The sequence below is a fragment of the Centropristis striata genome, chromosome 14, assembly GCF_030273125.1.
Source record: "Centropristis striata isolate RG_2023a ecotype Rhode Island chromosome 14, C.striata_1.0, whole genome shotgun sequence".
In the NCBI taxonomy this organism is placed as follows: Eukaryota; Metazoa; Chordata; class Actinopteri; order Perciformes; family Serranidae; genus Centropristis; species Centropristis striata.
This window is the reverse complement of record NC_081530.1, coordinates 34,506,319-34,524,330: the sequence shown is the minus strand read 5'-3', so window position 1 is coordinate 34,524,330 and position 18,012 is coordinate 34,506,319. Positions and strand designations below refer to the sequence as shown.

General features: G+C 35.4%; 1 protein-coding gene across 1 annotated transcript in view; it reads right to left on the bottom strand.

Moving 5' to 3' along the window:
* Positions 1-9,102, bottom strand: part of LOC131984929 (venom phosphodiesterase 1) — a 63,100-nt gene extending 53,998 nt beyond the window's left edge. The window contains exons 1-2 of the mRNA XM_059349894.1: positions 9,061-9,102; positions 5,434-5,521 (exon numbers count right to left, since the gene is read on the bottom strand). Coding sequence (XP_059205877.1) covers positions 5,434-5,521; positions 9,061-9,102 — 130 coding nt within the window. The remainder of the gene's footprint in view (positions 1-5,433; positions 5,522-9,060) is intronic.
* Positions 9,103-18,012: the final 8,910 nt, after the last annotated feature.

The window sequence follows — 18,012 nt, the reverse complement described above, 5'->3', positions numbered from 1 at the left end:
TATGACGCTTTTTTGTAATCTTTTGTCTTTGTATGTCTTTTTCCTGATTTTACGTCTTTTGTTTCTTTTTTTGTTATTTTGTGTCTTTTTGTTTCTCTTCTTGTTCTTTTTTGTGTCTTTTTTTGGTCTTTTTGTGTCTTTCTGGGTTTTTTTGTGTCTTTTTTTGGTCTTTTTGTGTCTTTCTGTGGGTTTTTGTGTCTTTTGTGTCTTTTTGTTTCTTTTTGGGGTCATTTTGTGTCTTTTTTTGGTCATTTTTTATCTTTATTGTGTCTTCTTTTGGTCTTTTTGTTTCTTTTTTCGTTCATTTTGTGTCTTTTTTTTCTTTTTGGGGTCATTTTGTGTCGTTTTTTGGTCATTTTGTGTCTTTTTGTTTCTTTTTTAGGTCATTTTGTGTCTTTTTTGTTCTTTTTGTGTCTTTTTGTTTCTTTTTTAGGTCATTTTGTGTCTTTTTTTGGTCATTTTGTGTCTTTTTGTTTCTTTTTTAGGTCATTTTGTGTCTTTTTTTGTTCTTTTTGTGTCTTTTTGTTTCTTTTTTTAGGTCATTTTGTGTCTTTTTTTGGTCATTTTGTGTCTTTTTACATCTTCTTTTGGTCACAAAATGACCAAAAAAGACAAAATAAATGTACAAAAAAGATAAAAATGAAAGCTGCAATCAGAGATGATCTGACCCAAGCAGAGTGAGCTGACAATGATTTGTTTGTTTGTTTTCTTACCAAGATCATTTCCCTCAGATTTAGTGTTTTTATCTGTTTTTTAGACGAAACACCTTTTTTGCAGTGCACCCTCCAGTTCCAAGGCCGATTCCTAACCTCCAGGACACAAACATCACATGAGAGCTTTTAACAAGACGAACGCTCTTATGTCACGTTACCAGTCATGTGATGTCACATGACAGGTCAAGGTGTGAGTCACCTGCTGAGGTCAAACAGGAAGCTGTGGGGAAGAAAAACACATTTCCTCCTGATGATAAATCCATCCTGAGCTTCTTCTTTAACTCTACGGAGTCGTTTTGGTCTGTCTAGTCTGTTAAAATAATTGATTATTTTCTGGTGTCTGTCCCTGTTGTCTGTCTCTGTGAGTGACGCAGGTCACTATCAAAGGTCAAACCTTGAGTGTAATAAATATCTCTATGCATTTATATTAAGTCAGACAATATGATTTTGATACAATGATTATGTTTGTGTGTTAATTTTGGTTTAGAAACTTTGACTACATATATTTCATTGTCTGTTTCATATTTTTTAGACTTTTAGAATCTATGTGAGACAGTAAAAATCCTTTGACTCTGTAGACATAATATCTTTGTGAGACAAAACAAGGCAGAATGTTTTGGTTGAATGTTCTGGAGAAGAGGCCAGGATGGCTTTGTCCGGGGCAGCAAGCAAGCAGGTGGCATTGACGTGCCGTTGTATTAATTAAAACTGGCGAATCAGCGATCAAGAGGGCGGGACTTCCTGGAGGAAATCGACCAGCATGTTTTGTAAACAAATGTTAGTATTTTAATGGGTTCAGGGAGAGAGTCGGGGTTCAGACTTCACGAACTGAAACAAGTCTGCTTGTATTCAGGGACATGAGTTTTTGAACCCGGAGAATCTCTGTAAAGTGCACATTTTTTGACGTATTGTAATAAAACTATGTTAAACTGAGAACTTGGACGGCCTCCTGCTTTTTCATTCCCCATCAACGATCTGCGCAGAAAAATGGTGAGGTTTTTTCTGTTGGTGACAGATTATCAATTTTCAAGGTTTCCTCATGCAATTTTTCTAACAAATGGTGACCCCGACGTGATGGGGAGTGGAAGCTGGAGGACGTGAGTATTAAAATAAATTTTTTATATATGCTTGATTTGAAATTTAACCTGTATTTCTCTTTGGAAAATGATAACAGCCTGAATTATTGCTGATACAACTGACATCCAGACTTTGTTGACAGCAGCAGGGTACCCTAATCAAAAGGGAGGTGAGCACAAACCTTTTTAATAAAATCTGTGCAAATTGGCCTAATTGCAAAATTGAGTTGTTGTCAATAGAAAACAGATGTCATAGTTAGAAATACAATGCGTCAAGAAGATTTATTGACTTATAAAAAAAAAATTAAAAAAATTAAAAAATAAATAAAACAAATAAAATGTTTTATTTTAATTAAAAAATTAAAATAGAATAAAATAAAAATAGAAGAAAGAGGGGGCATACGACTGTCCAGCTCGAAGACAGGGGATAACGGTCCCGCTGTAAGGCCTTTTGTTGTAAAGGAAGACCGGCGATGTCTTGCCTAAAACAGGGATCCGCGTGGAGTCCGCTGTATAAATTGCAGAAAAGGTGGATTACATTATTTTAATCCAGCCTGAAGACAGAGAATACGGTTCTCTGTGTTGATTAAAGGGGGATTTTCTTTTTAGAAAATCCGGCCAAAAATCAGGAGGCAAAGTGTCTCGCTGTATTTCTCCAATCAATATTGTTCTAATCAAGATGTTTTAATTAAGACTGTTCTAATCAAGAAGTTTTCATAACATGTGTGTCTTTTCTCATAGAGTGAATTTAAAGATCACGTCTGGTGTGTCTACTCTGAGATTTGTCTGTGGGTATTGTGGGAGGTTTGTTTTAAACTATTGATGACTCTGTCAAGATTGTATTTAAAACTGTGTGCGGACTGAGTTAAACTCCCAGTGATTGAGCGCAACATTTCTTATAAATGTTGTAGAAGCTTCTCAGTCTGGTTCATAACACGGGGCAAATGCGTCCAATACAATCTGTTTAAATGCCATGTTGGTATACAACCTATATGACCTGATAATAATTGATTTTTTTATTCTGACTTACTGGATCAACATTTAGAACCAAAAGAAACAAAGAAAAACCAACATAAATGTGATCTTGTGATTGTGTGTGATCCTGTCATCAACTCTGGTTTTTATTCTAGTGGGACTCTGTTTGATTTGGCTGTTGTGTGTTTAGCCCAACAATTTTGGTCATTTAGTGTCTTTTTAGGTCATTTTGTGTCTTTTTTAGTAATTTTGTGTCTTTTTTTGGGTAATTTTGTGACTTTTTTGGGGTAATTTTGTGTCCTTTTTTGGGTAATTTTGTGTCTTTTTTTGGGTAATTTTGTGTCTCTGTAAGTAATTTTGTCTCTTTTTTGGTCATTTGTGTCTTTTGTTATGTTTTTTTTTTTAGTTATTTTTAGTCCTGTCTGTGTCTTTTTTTCGTCATTTTGTGTCTTTTGTGTCGTTTTTGTGTCTGAATGTGATGAAGAAGCTGCTTTGGCTCTTTTGGAGTCGAGCCCTGTTGTCAACTTCTCTCTAAAATAATGGCTTGAAACTTTACTACAGTCTTTTTTTAATGATGATTGTCTGAGTAAAACCAGAGATATGGTCAAATGTATTTAGCATACAAATATAACCAGATGGTATCCTCATTTTACCTCTTATATCTTATATTTGCAACCTGTGTTCACATTAATTAATCGATATGTATATTATCAGAAGAAAAGAGAGATCTAGTAAACCAGGGGTCTCAAACTGGCGTCCCGCGGGCCAATTGTGGCCCTCGTGATGATATTTTGTGGCCTCCACCTTGATATGAAAGTTTAATGTGAGTTTTATATGAATGGCACTTTACAGTGTTGTATATGGAAGGTCCCTTTATTTCGTTTTTTTGGGAATTTTGTGTCTTTTTTTCATCATGTTGTGTCTTTTTTTAATAATGTTGTGTCTTTTTTAAATAATTTTGTGTCTTTTTTAATAATTTTGTGTCTTTTTTTGTAGTTTTGTGTATTTTTATGATCATTTTGTGTCTTTTTGGGAATTATTTGTCTTTTTTTGGTAATTTTGTGTCTTTTTTAAATAATTTTGTGTCTTCTTTGGTAATTCTGTGCATTTTTGAGATGGGTGGATGGGTGGATGGATAAATGGATGGATGGATGGATGGATGGATGGAAGGGTGGATGGATAAATGGATGGATGGATAAATGGATGGGTGTATGGATAAATGGATGGATGGATGGATGGATGGATGGATGGATGGATGGATGGATGGATGGATAAATGGATGGGTGGATGGATGGATGGATGGATGGATGGATGGATGGATGGATGGATGGATGGATGGATAAATGGATGGATGGATGGATGGATGGATGGACCTTTTAAACTGACCTTTACTCTACCTTTGAGTCGTGTGGTTTCCCAGGAAATAAACAGTGATAATCTGCGACTGGCTTCAATCAGCATCACAACACTTTGTGCCCTGAAGCACCAAAAGCAAATTCTTTGGGCATGAAAGTCAGATTTGTCAGATTCTTTGAGTCAGCCCACAGCACAGAGCTATATCTGCCCCTTAAACCTCTGAATCCAGGAGGTTTTGGTTCAAATGTGTCAACTTCCTCTGCATTAATGTCTGTCTGTGTTCAGCATCTTCCAGTCCGTCCTTACATCACATGCATGGCTCCTTTTTCTCCACACAAACTTGGCTATCAGTCTGATTTTACATTTAATTTTAATTAACAAAGTATAAAGCTGCAGGAACCCAAAATACAAACACAAGACACAGGTTTCTATGGAAATGTACCTTGTTTTTTCTTTTCTTTACCATTTATACACAGAAAAACAGCAGAAAAATGGATGGATGGATGGATGGATGGATGGGTGGATGGATGGATGGATGGATGGATGGATGGGTGGATGGGTGGATGGATGGATGGATGGATGGATGGATGGATAAATGGATGGATGGATGGATGGATGGATAAATGGATGGGTGGATGGATGGATGGATGGATGGATGGATGGATGGATGGTTGGATGGATGGATGGATGGATGGATGGATGGATGGATGGATGGATGGATGGATAAATGGATGGATGGATGGATGGATGGATGGATGGATGGATGGTTGGATGGATAAATGGATGGATGGATGGATGGATGGATGGATGGATGGATGGATGGATGGGTGGGTGGGTGGGTGGATGGATAAATGGATGGATGGGTGGATGGATGGATGGATGGATGGATGGATAAATGGATGGATGGATGGTTGGATGGATGGATGATGGATGGATGGATGGATGGATGGATGGATGGATGGGTGGATGGATGGATGGGTGGGTGGATGGGTGGATGGGTGGATGGATGGATGGATGGATGGATGGATGGATGGATGGACCTTTTAAACTGACCTTTACTCTACCTTTGAGTCGTGTGGTTTCCCAGAAAATAAACAGTGATAATCTGCGACTGGCTTCAATCAGCATCACAACACTTTGTGCCCTGAAGCACCAAAAGTAAATTCTTTGGGCATGACAGTCAGATTTGTCAGACTCTTTGAGTCATAACAACTAAGACTTTTTACAATTAAGTTGTGTAAATGTGGAAAACTGTAAATGTTTGTGCCTGTGTGTGTGTGTGTGTGTGTGGGTGTGTGTGTGTGTGTCTTTACCTTTGTTTTGACATCTCTGCAGGTCCAGTCCGAGACCGAGTCCAAGTCCGAGGATCAGGGTCACAATGGAAACGGCCAAGACGCCGATCTGTGACACACAAACACACAAACGTTTCCTTTGAGGCTCTGCTGACACTAATTAATTATTTCTTTCCTCAAAAAGCCAGTTTTGCCTTTGATGCAAAACAACTTTGAGTCTGTCGGCAAGAAAACACCAACAACACAACCGATAGAACACAAAGGCCAACCTCTACTAGTGTCTTCTGTTCTCAACCTTTTTGAGTCGCGACCCCTAATTTAACAGCATGTTGTCCGCGACCCCTCTTCTTTTTGTTTGTTTATTTTTTTCCCCTGTGCTCACTGAACAGAATCTCACAGTTCAGATCAGACAAACTCAGTTGATACAACGAATTTTGGACAAATGATGAAGCAGACAACAACTAAAACATCTCTGTCTGTGCATTTATATATTTTTTTATATTTTATTGTTTCTTTTAATCTAAATCCTTTGCTATCAGTTTAAAGGTCCATTCTGACCTCCTGAGTGTGTAACAGTCAGCTTCATGCTAGAGACTCCTTGGAAAGTAACAACTTGATACTTTGGGATTTGTCAGAAAAGACACAAAATTACCCCCAAAAAAATCAAATTGATCACAAAATGACACAAAATGATCAAAAATACACAAAATTTCCAAAGAATTACATAAAATTAAGCAAAAAAGGACTCAAGTTGACCACCAAAAAAGACACAAAATGACCAAAGAATTACATAAAATTAAGCAAAAAGGACCCAAAAAAGAAACAAAATGACCAAAAAAAAGACACAAAATGACAACAAAAAAACCCACAAAATGAACAAAAAAAAGACACAGAACAACTAAAAAAAAGACACAAAATGACCAAAAAAGGAAATTAAATACCCAAAAAAGACACAAAATGATCAAAAATGATACAAAATGACCAAGAAAGACACAAAAAAGACGCAAAATGACCAAAGAATTACATAAAATTAAGCAAAAAGGGACTCAAATTGACCACAAAATTACAAAAAGACACAAATTGACCAAAACAGACACAAAATGGCCCAAAAAAGAAACAAAATGACCAAAAAAAGACACAAAATGACAACAAAAAAATCCCACAAAATGACCAAAAAAGTCACAAATTGACTACAAGATTATCAAAAAAAAGACATAAAATGACCAAAAAAAGACACAAAATGACCAAAAAAAGACACAAAACAACCAAAAAAAGACACAAAATGACGAAAAAGACTAAAACACATGAAGACTTGAACGCAGTGGAGACAGAGCTGAAATCATCTCGGACCCCAGAAGGTAGAGAGTAGCAGCTCTAGGATACGTTGGATAGCAGCAGAAGTGGTTATGAAACATAAAAGACATGGTTCACCATCATCTGTCCGTCAATCTGATGTTTTCAACATTCCTCTGCTGCTTCACATGCTGCTGCTGGTTGTTTTCTTTAAGATTAATGATGGTTTTAAATCATCTTAATGGGTTTCAATGGAAGACCACAATGGAGACATTTCTTCAGAATCTGATACCAATCATTTTAAATCATGCACTCACAGTTGGGAGCAATTAAAACGTGAGTTTCCAGGATTTGGGATGTTTTTGTTCTCCTTTAATAGCTTTGAATTGTGAAATAGGTAAATAAATAAAACTTTTATTTACCCTTTTCCACATAATATTATTGTTTCCATCTGCATATGTTTGTTAGCAGGATTTCAGTCATCAGCATGAACTTCAAAGACATAACTTAATCATGAATCTGGTGCAGATGTTCTGAGATGTTGAGTTAAAGGTCTGACAGCAGAACGAGTGACTTCTTCAACCCGTTTGTTCAACATCGTGACTCAGATCAGACAAAATACATCTCAGCCTGGATATTCTGTCCATCAGCAGTTTTTAGATTGATTAATAGCAAAATATTAAATTAATAAATCCTATCCGCATGGGACTACAATAACCTGGAGACCTCTTGTTAATGTGTAATAAAAATAATCCAGAGTTAATCTGCCAGGTATGTCATTTATCAAGTAATACAGGGCTCTCAAACTGGCGGCCCGCGGGCCAATTGTGGCCCTCGTGATGATATTTTGTGGCCCCCACCTTGATATGAAAGTTTAATGTGAGTTTTATATGAATGGCACTTTACCGTGTTGTGTGTGGAAGGTCCCTTTAATTACTTTTTTTGATAATTTTGTGTCTTTTTTAAATAATTTTGTGTCTTTTTTAAAAAAAATTGTGTCTGTTTTGGTAATTCTGTGTCTTTTTTAATAATTTTGTGTCTTTTTTGGTAATTCTGTGTTTTTTCTTGTAATTTTGTGTCTTTTTTAATAATTTTGTGTCTTTTTAAAATAATTTTGTGCCTTTTTTTAAATAATTTTGTGTCTTTTTAAAATCATTTTTTGTCCTTTTAAAAATAATTTAGTGTCTTTTTATTTAATAATTTTGTGTCTTTTTAAAATAAATTTGTGTCTTTTTTTGGTCATTATGTTTCTTCTTACTTTTTTAGGTAATTTTGTGTCTATTTTGGTAATTTTGTGTCTTATTTTAGTAATTTTGTGTCTTTTTGGGTCCTTTTGTGTCTTTTTTAAATTATTTTGTGTCTTTCTTTGGTCATTTTGTTTCTATAATTTTGTGTCTTTTTTAGTATTTTTATGTCTTTTTTTTGTGTCATTTTGTGTCGTTTTTCAAATTTACTAGATTAAAGTAGCAAATCTACAAGAAAAAAAGATGCAGATTTAAGAGATTTAAAGTGGCAAATATGCTCGAAAAAAGTTGCACATTAAACACATTAAATACATCAAAACAATGCTTTAAAGGCCCAAGGTGGACAAATGGAGCAAAAGAAAAACCCACATAAAATGACCAAAAAGGACAAAAAAGTAATAAAAGAGCAACAAAAAAAAAAAAAGACACAAACTGACCAGAAAAAATACTAAACCCCCCCCCCCACAGAAATACAAAAAGGACACAAAGTGGCCAGAAGAAAACATAAAGGAGCAACAAAGCAAATTTACTACATTAAAGTGGCAAATCTACAGGAAAAAAAGTCACAGATTTAAGAGATATTAAAGTGGCAAATATGCGCATTTTTATGAGAAAAAAAGTGGAAAAAACACAACTTTTTTCTTGTAGATTTGCCACTTTAATCTCGTAAACTTTTTTCTCTAAATATTACCCCCTCCCCCAGGTCCATATGTGTTTTTTACACATTCTGGCAGTATGTAATATCCTCCAATATTCTCTAGGGTTGAAATTTGGAATTTGCAAGTATTTCAATGAGTGTCCTATTAAGGGTTAAGAAATGGTTAATAAACGATGCCTAAGAAAGTTGTTTTTTTCTGTGAGTACAAGATAAGGTGCTTAATAGAATCCAAGATGTTCTTTCTTAGAACAGTTTTTTTTTACCTTATATAATGATTTACAATGAAAAATAGAGCATTTCTCTCACCCAAACGTCCACAGTTAAGAAAAGGTTAAAAAACGAAGCCTCAGAAAGAACATCTTGGGTTCTATTTAGCACCTTAACTCACAGTAAAAACAACAAATGCACATGAAAAAGAGCTCATGGTGGCTTAGAATTAAACCAAATACTCACAATAAGCTTCTTCTTCTTCTGTGGATCCTGCAGCCAGCCCATAGCTCTGACCCTGCTGCTGCTCAGACAGAATGATAAGTGACTGCTACCTTCTACTACCTTGGTAGAAGAAGAGATAAAGTAGAACAGTAGTGACCTCTGGACTAGGTGTGAGCGGAGATAAGTCACTGATTGCCCAGACGAGCAGATAACCTCACGTTTCTCTGTTTTCACACCGACTAACCACACATGACGATGCTTTAGAAACTTTTTGACTCCATAAACTCACCTGATAGCTGATAGCTGCTACAGGATGGAAGCCTGGTTAATGTTTAGCTGGGAGCACCTGGGATACAACAACTTGATACTTTGGGATTTGTCAGAAAAGACACAAAATGACCCAAAAAAGAATCAAATTGATCACAAAATGACACAAAATGATCAAAAAGACACAAAATGACCAAAAAAAGACACAAAATGACAAAAAAGACGCAAAATGACCAAAGAATTACATAAAATTAAACAAAAAAGGACTCAAATTGACGACAAAATTACAAAAAATGACCACAAAAGACACAAAATGACCAAAAAAAGAAACAAAATGACCAAAAAAGACACAAAATGACAACAAAAAACCCCACAAAATGACCAAAAAAAGACACAAAATGACAACAAAAAACCCCAAAAAATAACAACAAAAAAAGACACAAAACAATTAAAAAAAGACCCAGAATGACAAAAAAAAGACACAAAATGACAAAAAAAGACGCAAAATGACCAAAGAATTACATAAAATTAAGCAAAAAAGGACTCAAATTGACCACAAAATTACAAAAAATGACCACAAAATGACCAAAAAAAGACACAAAACGAGTAGAAAAAGACACAAAACGACAAAAAAAGACACAAAATGACCAAAAAAGGAAATTAAATACCCAAAAAAGAATCAAATTGGCCAAAAAAGACACAAAATGACAAAAAAGACGCAAAATGACCAAAGAATTACATAAAATTAAGCAAAAAGGGACTCAAATTGACCACAAAATTACAAAAAATTACCACAAAATGACCAAAAAAAGACACAAAACGACTAAAAAAAGACACAAAATGACCAAAAAAGGAAATTGCACATGAGCAGATAACCTCACGTTTCTCTGTTTTCACACCGACTAACCACACATGACGATGCTTTAGAAACTTTTTGACTCCATAAACTCAGCTGATAGCTGATAGCTGCTACAGGATGGAAGCCTGGTTAATGTTTAGCTGGGAGCACCTGGGAAACATTTAGCCGCCATATAAAGATACAAACTGGCAACGTGAGATGTTTACTGGTTTATTTGACAGGATTGAGATGGATGAGCTGATAATGGGCTGATGATGATGCTGAGATCATTTGATTGCCAGTAATGGAGGACCGGATGGTTCCAATTATGGCTCCAGAAGCCTTGAGCTTGGATTTATGACTAATACTCCATTTATTAAACTCTGATGTTTTATTACAGGGGTCTCAAACTCAAATTACCTGGGGGCCGCTGGAGGAAGTGTCAAAATGACCAAAAAGAGACATAAAATGATTAAAAAAAAGACACAAAATTATTTTAAAAAAGACACAAAGTGATCAAAAAAAGACATAAAATGACAAAAAAAGACACAAAATGATAAAAAAAAAGACACAAAATTCTAAAAAAAGACACAAAATGACCAAAAAAAGACACAAAATGATAAAAAAAAAATGACACAAAATGACAAAAAAAAGACACAAAATGATCAAAAAAAGACACAAAATGACAAAAAAAAGACACAAAATGACAAAAAAAAGACACAAAATTACAAAAAAAAAATACACAAAATAACTTGAAAAACACTAAATTACTTTAAAAAAAAAGACACAAAATTACCAAAAAGACACAAAATGAATGAAAGTTTGATATGAAAGTTTAATGTGAGTTTTATATGAATGGCACTTTACTGTGTTGTGTGTGGAAGGTCCCTTTAATTACTTTTTTAGGTAATTTTGTGTCTTTTTAAAATAATTTTGTGTTTCTTTTGGTCATTCTGTGTCTTTTTTAAGTAATTTAGTTGTTTTCTGTCATTTTGTGTCTTTTTTGGTCATTCTGACTCTGCCTCCAGCGGCCCCCAGGTCATTTGAGTTTGAGACCCCTGGTTTAATGGACCTTACGGATTATGTGTCAGGGCCAACTGAAGGAACAGTTTGCAAAACAAAATTATGAGTCATTCTATTCTTAGAATTTACTGAATCATCAGTTCATGTCAAAGAGAGTAAACAAACATTTCTACTTCTTTTACCACATTGACTGATGCAGTTTGAGGGTGACCTCAGTGCTCTGGCCCTGACTGTCAACTCTCCATCTGTTATCTGTTATCTGTCTGTTTAACAGCAGCAGCATTGTCTGAGCACGCAAACCTTGAAACCATGTTGTTGGGTGGGATCGTTATGTAATCACAACAAGCTGCTTCATTCAACCAAACACAGACTCTGGGTCTGTTCGAAATAACCTTCTGTCCTGCAGGAGTCCATTTTTTTTTTATCTTTTTGCCATGTTTTAGGCATGATTAGTGCCACGGGGGAATCTCACCGAGCACTGGTCCCATACAGCAATATCTGTAGGGACCAGTGCTGCACTACTGTTAGACTGTGGATTTCTTCTTCTTCCTCTTCCGGATGCAATTTCGTCCCGCTACTAGTCCTACAACTTGAAGAGTTGCAGGACAAATTATATATCAAAACATGCGGTTTGATCGGGATCGGTGTGCTATTACTTTTCTCTACGGAATACAAATTTTTCGCAACATAAGTCGCGAAAAACTGCCCAAAATTTTGCATTGAAATGAATGGGACAGCCCACAAAAAATGAGCGAAAAAGAACAATAATTGGAGATTTTTAAACGTCTACTTCATAATTTCACCTAGAGACTCCATTGAAACTTTAAACAGTAGACACAAGTCTTGTGTATCAGTGTATTAATCCACGTTTCGATAGGTCATATAGTTTTTTTTCAATCCCTGTTCAATGACCATGATCATTTTTGGAGAAATTCTGAGATTATAATGGGTGTGTATTGCACGGAATGTTCATGTCAGAGTGTGTGACATCATCACCAGAGTGTAGAGGGAGAGAAGAAACTGTCAAAAAATAAATTTGAAAACTGCGCTCCAGGCCGCAAATTCCACTCTACAGAAATAATTTATACATAGAAACGTAGGAAAATTAGTCTTCTCCCTCACAATCCTCTGGTAAAGCTGTCAGAGTTATAGTTTGGGCGTAGGACGTACAGATGCGCCACCAACACCACCAACAGCCTCATTGGCTCCCATATTAAAAACGCAGGAAGATTTCTGAAAAAGGGAGATGTAACAGTTTTTTCAGATCGCTCTAACAAAGCTATTTTTTCATTTTTCTTAAAAAAAAAAACATATGTAGACGTTCAGGAAGAACTCAGGACGCTCAAAGTGAAGTTGGATCAATGATAGGTATTATGGTTTTGCCAAAAATGCTTTCTGTTCGAGGCCAGAAATTCCAGTCTGTCCACCTCTGGCTGCTGTCACTGTTCCGGTTCATTGGCAGTTGGTGGCAGTTAATTCTGTTGATTGCTCTGATTGCCTTTGATCCTTTGATGTGATTACAGTTACAGATACACACACACACATGCGCGTGTAAGCGTGTAAGTCATTTTGTGTGTTTTCTTGGTCTGCTTTGTTTTTATGTCTGGATGTGATGAAGAAGCTCTTTTGGCTCTTGTGTTCTTGTCATGGGAATGGTTTCTCTGTCTCAGCTGTCAGCAGCTAGTGAAATAAATCAAACCACACAGTTTGTGTGAAAGCACAAAGGCAGAGTAGAGACACAACAATATTAATAACCTAAAGATGCAAAGATTTGGGTATTTTAAAAGGGATAGCTCACCCCAAAATGAAAAATACATACTTTTTCTCGTATCTGTAGTGCTATTGATTAATCTAGATTATTCTCAATTAGAATTGACTTTTCTTGTGTTGCTCTAAGGGTCAAAAATACCAAAAATATTTCCCAAAAAGTGCAGAAATATTGTTCCTACATGAAACTGCTAGTAACAAGATCTATGGCAGGGGTCTCAAACTTGTGGCCCGCGGGCCAGTTGTGGCCCTCGTGATGATATTTTGTGGCCCCATCCTTGATATGAAAGTTTAATGTGAGTTTTATATGAATGGCACTGAAAATCTCCAATTATTGTTCTTTTTCGCTCATTTTTTCCCCCCGGCCGTCCCATTCACTTCAATGCAAAATTTTGGGCGGTTTTAAATTCATATTCCGTAGAGAAAAGTAATAGCACACCGATCCCGATCAAACCGCACGTTTTGATATATAATTTGTCCTGCAACTCTTCAAGTTGTAGGACTAGTAGCGGGACGAAATTGTGTCCGGAAGAGGAAGAAGAAAAAATCCACAGTATAACAGTAGTGCTCGGTGCGATTGCCCCGAGGCCCTAATTATCAAAAAAGACACAAATGACCAAAAAAAGACACAAATGACCAAAAAAAGACACAAAATTACAAAAAAAAGACACAACAACAGACACAATATTTCCAAAAAAGACACAAAAAAGACAAAAATGACCAAAAATGAACCAAAATGACTTACAAAGACATGAAAAGGATTCAAAAATGGCCAAAATATCCCTTTAAGACTCCGTAGAGTTAATGAATATAACGGCAGAAAGTCTGAGCCAAGCAAAAAGACATAATTGTCTCTGCATGAGTTCCTCCTTGGCTGTCCTCTTGGCAAAGGTTGACAGTGTTGTTGTTGTTGTTTCACCAAATTTACTGAGAACATTGTATTCCCAGTAGCTCCCAGAAATGTGAGGATGTGAAGAGACACCAGACGAGTGACCGTTCCTTCACCCAGGACGAGAACCACAGGTTCCTTGATGTCTCTTTGTTCATCTATGTTTCAACCCCTCACGAATGAGTTTTTGTAGCGACAGAAAGAATGAGACATAGATAGATGAATGAAATGAGGTTCCTTGGTAGTGTTGCTGTGCTGTCAGACATCCAGAGTTCAGAGTTCAGCTGTATTCTGTGTCTTGTTTTGGTAATTTTGTGCTTTTTTAATTATTTTGTGTCTTTCTTTGAAATAATTTTGTGTCTTTTTAAAAAAAAAATTGTGTCTTTTTTGTAATTTTGTGTCTTTTTAAAAATAATTTTGTGTCTATTTTGGTAATTTTGTGTATTTTTGGTCATTTTGTGTATTTTTTAATCATTTTGTGTCTTTTTAAAAAACAAATTGTGTCTTTTTTTGTAATTATTGTGTATTTTTAAAAATAATTTTGTGTCTATTTTAGTAATTCTGTGTATTTTTTGGTCATTTTGTGTCTTTTTTGTAATATTGTGGTTGTTTTTTGGTCATTTTGTGTCTTTTTTTAATAATTTTGTTCCTTTTTTGGTAATTCTGTGTCTTTTCTTTGGTCATTTTGTGTCTTATTTTGTAATTTAGTGTCTTTTTTAAGTAATTTAGTGTTTTTTCAGTCATTTTATGTATTTTTGGTCATTTTGTGTCTTTTTTAGTAATTGTGTGTCTTTTTTTGGTCATTTTGTTGTTTTTTAAGTAATTTAGGTTTTTTTCTGTCATGTTGTGTCTTTTTTTGGTCATTTTGTGTCTTTTTTGGTCAGTTTGTGTCTTTTTTGTAATTGTGTGTCTTTTTTAAAGTAATTTAGCGTTTTTTTCAGTCATTTTGTGTCTTTTTTGTAATTTTGTGTCTTTTTTAAAGTAATTTAGCGTTTTTTCAGTCATTTTCTGTCTTTTTTGTGATTTTGTGTCTTTTTTTGGTCATTTTTACCCCCCAGGGTAATTTGAGTTTGAGACCCCTGTCGTAGAGTGAGCTTCCAAGTTGTTCCCGTTAAAACAGATCTTTCCAAAGTGGAGGCCACAAAGTTGGAAAATACCTACAGGCAAAAATGTTGCATGCAGTCAAATAATGAAGATAAAACGGCCAAACACATCAAACAGCCTGTCTGAAGAACCACAGGAAGAAGCTGTTGGTGGGGGAATGCCCTTCAAAATACATCATCATGTCCGTGAAAACATTTATCAGCAGAGTTGGGTATGAGCAACCTCAGGAATCGTGCAGAAAACACACAGATGTCTTTGTTGTCTTTCTTTTCCAGTAAATTGACAAATGAAATCTTACTTTGATTGTAATCGGCTTGCAGCAATCAGCGAACAAGAATGAACAAGAAGTCAGTTCCAGTCAAGTTTTCCAATCATCTACAGCTTTTATTGAAGGACTACAGGAATAAACATGGCTTCGTCTACCGTCCGGTAAGCTGTTCAATCATTTTTATTGGTTATTTTCTCTGCTCTACTGATTACCTTGATACATAGCTGTGTTAACTCATCAGTGTAATGTTACTCAAGTAAATACCAAACCAAAATAATTTTGTTCCTTTTTTGGTAATTCTGTGTCTTTTCTTTGGTCATTTTATGTCTTTTTGGTAATTTTGTGTATTTTTTGGTCATTTTGTGTCTTTTTAAAAATAATTTAGTGTTTTTACAGTCATTTTGTGCCTTTTTTGGTCATTTTTGTATCTTTTTTGGTCATTTTGTATCTTTTTTTGGTCATTTTGTGTCTTTTGTTTTTAATTTTGTGTCTTTTTTTTGGTCATTTTGATACTGCATCCAGCGGCCCCCAGGTCATTTGAGTTTGAGACCCCTGTCGTAGAGTGAGCTTCCAAGTTGTTCTCATTAAAAACAGATCTTTCCAAAGTGGAGGCCACAAAGTTGGAAAATACCTACAGGCAAAAATGTTGCATGCAGTGTATTCTGATGACTGACAATTAAGAAAACTAAAAGGATTAGGACTTTAATCCCTTTTCTCACTCAGAGAGGAAGTAGATTTACACTAGAAGACGGTCGGGGCTTCTGGTAAGACACCTCCCAGTAGAAGAAGTGTTCCCAGGAGGTCTAACTGGGAACAGACCACAACATGCTGGAGGGAAGATCATCATCATCTGGATCATCATCTGGATCTGCCTGGTCCCCCAGGAGGAGCTGGATACCTGCTAGTCATTACTTCACCATGTTTCCTGCTGCCTCCCGTCCGTTTCAACAAACTCCTCAGCTCGGTTTACTCCTGGACTTTAACTCTACGGAGTCGTTTTATTTCCTCCATGTCTGAATCTTTCCATCCTGCCTGTATTCACCACTTAAAACATGTTTAAATACCATGTTGGTATATTTTTTCACCTATATGACCTGATAATAATAATAATTTATTTTTTATTCTGACTTACTGGATCAACATTTAGAACCAAAAAGAAACAAAGAAAAACCAACATAAATGTGATCTTGTGATTGTGTGTGATCCTGTCATCAACTCTGGTTTTTATTCTAGTGGGACTCTGTTTGATTTGGCTCTGGTGTGTTTAGAGGAACAATTTTGGTCGTTTTGTGTCTATTTTTAATATTTCTGTGTCTTTTTGTGTCTTTTCTGGTTATTTTGTGTCTTTTTTTTGGTCATTTTGTGTCTTTTTTGTGTCTTTTTTTGTTATTTTGTGTAATTTTGGGTCGTTTTGTGTCTTCTGTACTTTTTTGGTCATTTTGTGTCTTTTTTTTTGGTCATTTAGTGTCTTTTTGGGTCATCTTGCGTCTTTTTTAGTCATTTGGTGTCTTTTTTGTGTCTTTTTTAGTTATTTTGTGTCTTTTTGGTCGTTTTGTGTCTTCTACTGTACATTTTTGGTCATTTTGTGTCTTTTTTAAAATATTTTTGTGTCTTTTTGTGTCTTTTCTGGTTATTTTGTGTCTTTTTTTGGTCATTTTGTGTCTTTTTTGTGTCTTTTCTGGTTATTTTGTCTTTTTTTGGTCATTTTGTGTCTTTTTTAGTCCTTTAGTCCAACATAAAATGTGATTCTGAATCTTTTTTTAACTTTCAAAACACTATCATGCTCAATAAAGAACTTTAAATGTGTCAAATGTGACCAAAGGTGTCAAATCTACCATATAAGAGGGTTCCATCCAGTTCTATCATTTGATACTAAATCTATTTGAGCTTGTCTCCAGTTTTACTTGGTATATCATCATCAAACTGAAACTGGCCTCATGGAGTTTACAGCCAGAACTTTAGAGGTAAATGTACAGTAGGGCTCCACGCTGCTTTGTTTTCTAGTCTGATGGAGGCAACAAGTCTGGATTATTTGGAGCTTTTGGGGTGAGCTATCCCTCTTAAAATACCCAAATCTTTGCATCTTTAGGTTATTAATATTGTCGTGTCTCTACTCTGCCTTTGTGCTTTCACAAGCTGTGTGGTTTGATTTGTTTCACGAACTGCTGAAAGCTGAGACAGAGAAACTCATTCCCATGACTGAAGTGATGATTGGGAGGCTAGATAACCCATAAAAGTCTATTTTTTTGCTGCCGCACATTAAGCAAAAACAAAAAGAGCAGACATTGTGCGGTTGAGTGACGCATTGAAGCGCCCATAAAAAAAAATGATTCACAACAGATAAAACCTTCGGGATGTTCTAGTATTCGTCAGGCAGACTTCAAAGTAAAGTACAGTGCCTCGTTTTTTTACCATTGACGTGCATTTGCATCAAGAAACCGAAGATAAACATTTCCTTATTAGTCCCACAACGGAGAAATTTAGACTCTGCTTTTAACCATAGAGCATGGGTCAAACTGGCGGCCCGTGGGCCAATTGCGGCCCTTGTGATGATATGTTGATAATTCATTACTTTTTTGGTAATTTTGTGTCTTTTTTGGTCATTTTGTTTCTTTTTTAAGTAATTTAGTTTTTTCAGTCATTTTGTTTCTTTTTAAAATAATTTAGTGTTTTTCAGTCATTTTGTGTCGTTTTTGGTCATTTTGTGTCTTTTTAAAAGTAATTTAGTGTTTTTTTTTCAGTCATTCTGTGTCTTTTAAGTAATTTAGTTTTTTTCTGTCATTTTGTGTCTGTTTTGGTCATTTTGTGTCTTTTTTT